General features: G+C 52.6%; 1 protein-coding gene across 1 annotated transcript; it reads right to left on the reverse strand.

Moving 5' to 3' along the window:
* Nucleotides 1–618: 618 nt before the first annotated feature.
* On the reverse strand, nucleotides 619–5297 carry LOC134057548 (uncharacterized). Its single transcript, XM_062514505.1, has 5 exons — nucleotides 5286–5297; nucleotides 2663–2766; nucleotides 2214–2616; nucleotides 1719–1791; nucleotides 619–1532 (listed from the first exon to the last, which is right to left on the reverse strand). Exons 1-5 carry the CDS (start codon nucleotides 5295–5297, stop codon nucleotides 1462–1464), a joined length of 663 nt encoding a protein of 220 aa, XP_062370489.1. The 3' UTR covers nucleotides 619–1461.
* Nucleotides 5298–6175: the final 878 nt, after the last annotated feature.

The following is a 6175-nucleotide window of genomic DNA, read 5'->3' on the forward strand; positions in this document are numbered from 1 at the left end:
GTGGCACTGACCCTTGTGCTGTACCTTGGGCCATTGGGGTCCTCTGAGCGTGGAGTCCCTAGGACGCCCTGGTGACTGTCACTCACCTCCGGGCCACTTGTCAACAGCCGAACAAGTTCCACCTCCTGCCCTGCTGGGTGATGACATCTGGCTGGTGCACTGTGGTGGTGATAGTGGGGATGTGGTGGCAGTACCTGCATTGGACAGCACTTCGCAATGTCCCCATCCATGTTCCTCACATCCTCATCCATCTCCCCCCATGGCCCCACCCATGTCTTAGTTCCTTGTCGTTATTTTTAACCCCAGTTACAGGGCTTTCAAAGGAATGAACAGAAACCTTTTTGTTTCAAGGCCAAAACAAAAGAATTTATGTGTCCCTGCTGGCAAAGCATCCACATGCTTGGCTGGGTGGGAAGAACCCTTTTTGAAGGGGTTTCCACCCCACCATCTCCAAAATTGTGGGGTTTGCCCCAGTATGTTCCCATTTGGCTGTGGAAGATGCCCATGAGCCAGAAAGGATTAAAATGATGGATTTCTATTGGAGAAGACCTCCAAGGCCATTCAGTGTTGCTTGATACCACCAGAAGATGCAAAGAGTGAGATTTTTCTCAGGTCAGAAGTCGACAAACGTGCTCTTCACAATGGATTTCTGATGTTGATCTGTGGATATGTCCAGGTGCCCATGGGGAGCCAGGAGGATGTGGAGCCACCCAGCCAGGTGTATTTCTAACATAGATCACGGGCACCATGGACCAGCAATGCTCTGCCCACTGGGGGCCACAGGAACATCCAGCACAGATCCTGCCACGGGGGATGGAGCTGGAGCAGCACATGAAGCTCTTCCTGCACTTGATTTGCAGGGCTTCCCTTAGTGGTGCCTTCATTGGTGTAGGGTAAAGTGAGAGCTTCTGGAACAGGACTTCACACATTTGGGACACTCGTAGGGCCTCGTCCTAGTATATATGCGCTGGTGGGTGACGACAGTGGAGTTTTGGTTGAAGCCATTCCCATTGTTGGGTCAGTGGAAGGGCCTCTCCTCTGAATCTGCTGATGCCTGAGGAGACTGGAGCTAGTCTTAAATGTCTTCCTGCATTCCTCACAATCGGCACGCCTCTGCTTTGTGTGGCTCATCTGGTGGGCAGTCAGGTCAGAGCTTGTCTTGAAGCCCTTCCCACACTCCCCACACTCATAGGGCTGTTCCCTCATGTGGATTCTCCAGTGTTGGATCAGGTAGGATCACTTGCTGAAGCTCTTCCCACATTCTGAGCACTTGTGGGGCTTCTCCCCATCATGAAGCTGCTCATGGACTCTCAGCTCTAAGCTCCAGCAGCATCTCTGGCCACCTCCCTGGCCCGGAGTGGGTCTTTCTGCTTTGGATCACCGTGATCTGCATTTGTAACCCCTCATGAGGGATCTCTGGGGCTTTTCCTCCTCCTTGGATTCCTGCACCATGGAGCTGGTTTAAAATGCCTTTTCCATAAGGTTCAGCTGTGGGGATTTGTCCTCCCTGGTCTCCATCCTCAGCTCCTTGTCTGGGGGAGGAAGGACAAGGAGAGGATGGGATTTGCCTCTGTTCCAGAGGGAGGGGGAAGGAGATCCCCCCAGCATGTCCCCGGCAGGACGGTGTCGGCAGCGGGGTTGTCCTGCAGCCGGGGGCCGTGCTGGGCTGGGAGATGGAGCAGGACAGAGGGGGAAGGGGGCAGGGACTTCCCCCTCACCTGCATAGGGCTTCTGGGCCATCTTCCTCACGGCCTCCTCCTCCATCTGACCATGATTTGGGAATGGGAAATCCTGGTTTTGGGGAAAAACAAGGGCTGAGCACATTGGTTTTGATGTTCCTGCGGGCCAAGGGTAGCTGGAGATGTCATCACCCCTTTCAACCTCAGAGAGCCTGGGGCTGCTCATCACCAACCTCTTGCACTCCTCCAGGCTGCCGGGGGTTCCCTGGCTCTGGGAATGCCCCTCTGCGCTCTCCCCTCTCCGGGGCTCCCGCATTCCCCCACGGCTCTCCTGGGGATCCCCAAACCCCATACTGGCCCTCTGCCCACCAGTACTGGGTGATCACCACGTGGGACCTGCCAAGATCCCTCCCGGGGCATTTCCGGCTGAGCTTCGGGGTCCTTCAAGATCCAAACGTACCCTGGCCCCTCAAAAAGAAAACCTTCCAGAGACGCCCCCGCTGGTTTTGGGGCGAGGTTCCCCTTCCTGCTCACCTGTGGGTTCCGGGGGGGCAGGGTGATGCTGCCAGAGTTGGGGGAACTGCAGCCTGAGCGGGCGGGCGGGGGAGCCGAGTGGTTCTGCTGCTGCTCTTTCTCTTGCAGCTCCTCTTCCTCATGTTCCTGACTTTCCCCTTCTTGTTCTTCCCGCTCCTCTTTCCTTCCTCCCCCTCCTCCGCTCCCAGCCCGGCCCAGGTCGGTGCCGACACTGAAAAGCAGCCGTGCTCTGCCCTGGGGGGTTCCAAAGTGGCCGTGCCCTGCACAGTGCTGGAACCAATACTGGGAGCACTCGAAGCGATCCTGAGAGAACCCGGAAGGAATTGGGAGCGCTTTCCGTGCTAGGACCGCTCTTACTGGGAGCACTGGGACGGAACTGGGAATAAACAGCGCCCGGACGCGGCTTCAGCCGGCGGTGGGCGGGGTCAGGACCGAAAGCGTGGTTATGCAAATCCAGGAGCGATCGCGCGCTGTGATTGGTGGGCGGAAGCAGCGCGGGGTTCTCCCTGGTCACGTGTGGGCCGCGGGGGGGCCGGAGCGATGGCGGCGGGGCCTGGTGAGAGGGAACAGGGAATGGGGACAGGGAATGGGAACGGGAACCAGGAACAGAAACAAGAATACAGGACTGGGACGGGGAATACAGGACACGAACTGGGAATGGAAATGTGGGAACAGGACAGGGAATACAGATACAGCAACTGGAGAGAGAATATGGGATAGGGATTAGAAAGATGGGACTGGGATTAGAAATAGGGCTGGGAATGGAAATACGGAAATGGGACAGGAAATACGGAAACGGAAATGCGGGACCAGCATGAGGACTGGGAATATGAGAACGGGAACAGGACAGGGAATATGGGACCGGGATTATGAGAATGACAACCAGACAGAGAATACGGGACAGGGAATGAGACCAAGAATGGGATCCAGACTGGGATGGGAGCAGGGTGGGACCAGGAGCGAGGTAACATGAGAATGAGCAGGGGGCAAGGAGAATGACAGCGAGGAGAGGGGGATCCAGGACAGGAGAAACCCAAAACTGGTACAGGGGATATGTGGACAGTTCCTGGGCAGGGGATCCTTGATCAACTGCCCCAGAACCTCTGCCAGAGTTTCCCAAAGCAATTAGAACTGCTCAGCCTAGAGTATCCAAGACCCTGAGCGACCCCCAAATCCCTCCCAGGAACCCTCAACCCTCTTGAACACAGCACCCCCCACATCCCCTGGAAGATCCCCCCCCATGTTGCCATCGTTGTCTTAGCTCAACATCTTTACCCTGGGTTTGGGTATTTTGAAAGAACAATGAGAAATGCAAAGAAAATTAAGGCAGGAGGATGTGGAGCCCTCAGCCAGGTGTCTCCCCCACATGCGTTGTAGAGGAGACAAATCCCTCTGCAGATATACAAGGGACTGCAAGGTCCCTTGTTCCCATGAGGCCTTGCAGTGTCACAGGGGTCTCCTTGGTGATGCAGTGTCACAATGGACCCTTGGTTCTGTGGGGACTCACAATGGCAGAATGGTCTCCTTGGTTCCACGAGGCCCTGCAGAGCCCCTTGATTCAACGTGGCCTCAAAGTGTCATCATGGTCTCCAGAATTCCATGAGGCCCTGCTGTGTCACAGTGGATCTTTGGTTCCATGGGGTCCGCACTGTTCCATGAATCCTTAGTTCCATGGGGCCCTGCAGTGTCACCATGGACTCCTTAATTCAATGGTGTCACACAGTGACACAATCACCCCTTAGCACAACAAGACCCCAGAGTGTCACAATGGTTCCTTGCTTCCATGAGGCCTTGTAGCGTCACAATGGACTCCTTGGTTCCATGGGGCCACAAAGTGTCACAGTGGCCCCTTGGTTCAGTGAGGCCTGTCATGGCATAAGATTTTAGCCTTTATATTTTTGAAATCCTGTTATGCATCAATGCATAACTCTAAACTCCATAGAAAGTATTAGTTAACTATCTTCACATTTTGGTCAGACAAAAAGATTCCTCTGAAACTCAAGGACACCCTACAGCCTCAGGTTCCAAATACAATAAACAAAAGTGAATTGGGAGGGGGGAGCAAACTGAGGGAATATGACTTCATTAGCGGAAGCTGTAATTGGAGGATTAACCCCTTATATGCAAACAGACCAAACTTATATCTGTCTGAAAAAGTCATGACCACCATCCACCTTGGGTGTAGCCTCTGGGAAGCTTTTCACTGTCCAAGGTGTATCTATTGAAGGCCTTTAATAAGCACCGACTTTATTCCCTTAACCTTGTCTAGCCTGTGTTCTAGGTAGCCACTCCAAGACATCACCTGCAGTGCCACAATAGTCTCTGTGATTCGTTAAGGCCTGCAGTGTCAAAACAGACCATTGATTCCATGACACCCAAAGTGTCACAATGGCCCCTTGGTTCCACTGAGTCCAACAGTGTCACTAGGGTCCTGTTTGCTCCACAAGGCTCTGAAGTGCCACCATGGCCCTTTGGTTTCACAAGGCCTCAATGTGTAAAAATGGCCTCGATGGTTTCATGAGGTCCTGCTCTGTCACAATGCACCTTTGTTTCCATGGTGCCCCATAGTGTTACAATGGTATCCTGGGTTCCACGGTGTCAGAATGAACCCTTCATCCTGTGCAGACCCACAGTGTTCACTGCCGTGCCCTTGATTCCATGAGGCCCTGCCAAGCTGTAACAGTCCCTTGTTCCAGTGGGTCCCAGAGTGTCAGAATAGTCTCCAATGTTCCATGAGGCCCCGCAATGTCACTGTGCTCCCCTTGGTTCCACAGGCTGCACAGTGTAGCAATGGACTCTTGGTTCCATGAGGTTCCTCAGTCACAATGCTCTTGGATCCCCAGTGTCAGTGTCAGTGTCAGTGTCAGCGTTAAGGAGAGAGAGTTCAAAGTGCACCTCATGATTTTTGGTTTTAATCAAGTGAATATTTTTTTAAATTTTTCAATTCAGAGAAGAGGTGACCGAAGCATTCCCCAGGTGATCTTGATGATGAATGTCACCTTAGAAGGTCTGGGCACAGAGAAGAATGATCCCTTTCAGGGTTGACCCTATTTGGACAACCTCCAACCTCACCATGTCAGACATTGCCCACCTGGGACTGACATCCTAAAACATAAAAAAAATCCCTGCATGTTTATTATTATAATTATATATTAATAAAATAATAAAATTACAAAGATGTTTTTCTTTTAATAATAAAAATAATATTTTTATTACCTAATTTTTCATTTATGTGTTAAAAAATCGATACGGTTTTAGCAATCATAAAAATTCTTGGTGATTGGTTCTAAGTAACACAATTCCCTTCATTAATTAATTGAAAACTACTGGCTATTGCTTTCTCCTTCTGTATGATAAGTAGACTTTTTTCAGTCCTTCTCTAATCCTTGTTATCATTTTCTCAGACAGGGTAAAAGGGGCCACTCTGGAGTCCAGGGAGACATTTCTGGGGTACATTTGGGGCAGTCTTGGGTCTACACAGGGAATTTAGAACTTGAGGGTATGTAGGACACTTCAATGGGCCGGGTGGGCACTGGGCAGGGCACTGAGGGATTCTGACGGACACCTCGGAGGCTGGGAGAGCTCTTGGGGGTCCAGGGCGAAAACTTGGAGGTCAGGGAGGGGAATGTGGAGCGCTTCGGGGTCCGGGCGGGCACCTGGGGGGCTAGAACGGGGCTCTCTGGGGCGCGGGGGATGATGGGAATTGTAGGCACGGGCATAATACGATTGAATACAGCCGCGGAGCATCACAGGAGGGCGCATCCGCATTGTCTCTTTGTGGGTCGCGGTGCCTGATGGGAGATGTAGTCACGGCTGGAATAGCACTCTAACGGGACTGCGGAGCATGATGGGAGCTGTAGTCCCGGAAGTGGCTCGGACGAAGCATTTGGGGTCCGGGAAAGCACCTGGGGGACACTTTTGAGTCCGAGCCGTGACTTGAGGTCCCCAGGGCAGAACGCATG

This window comes from Cinclus cinclus, unplaced genomic scaffold, assembly GCF_963662255.1.
Source record: "Cinclus cinclus unplaced genomic scaffold, bCinCin1.1 SCAFFOLD_249, whole genome shotgun sequence".
NCBI classification, from domain to species: domain Eukaryota; kingdom Metazoa; phylum Chordata; class Aves; order Passeriformes; family Cinclidae; genus Cinclus; species Cinclus cinclus.

Excerpts from the sequence above, each read along its gene's own strand:
- LOC134057548 (XM_062514505.1), bottom strand. Across the intron at positions 2,617-2,662 it reads GCGCGATCGCTCCTGGATTT|CCGCGTCCGGGCGCTGTTTA; the intron begins GCATAACCACGC and ends CGCCGGCTGAAG. Across the intron at positions 1,792-2,213 it reads TGCCCCCCCGGAACCCACAG|GATTTCCCATTCCCAAATCA; the intron begins GTGAGCAGGAAG and ends CCCCAAAACCAG.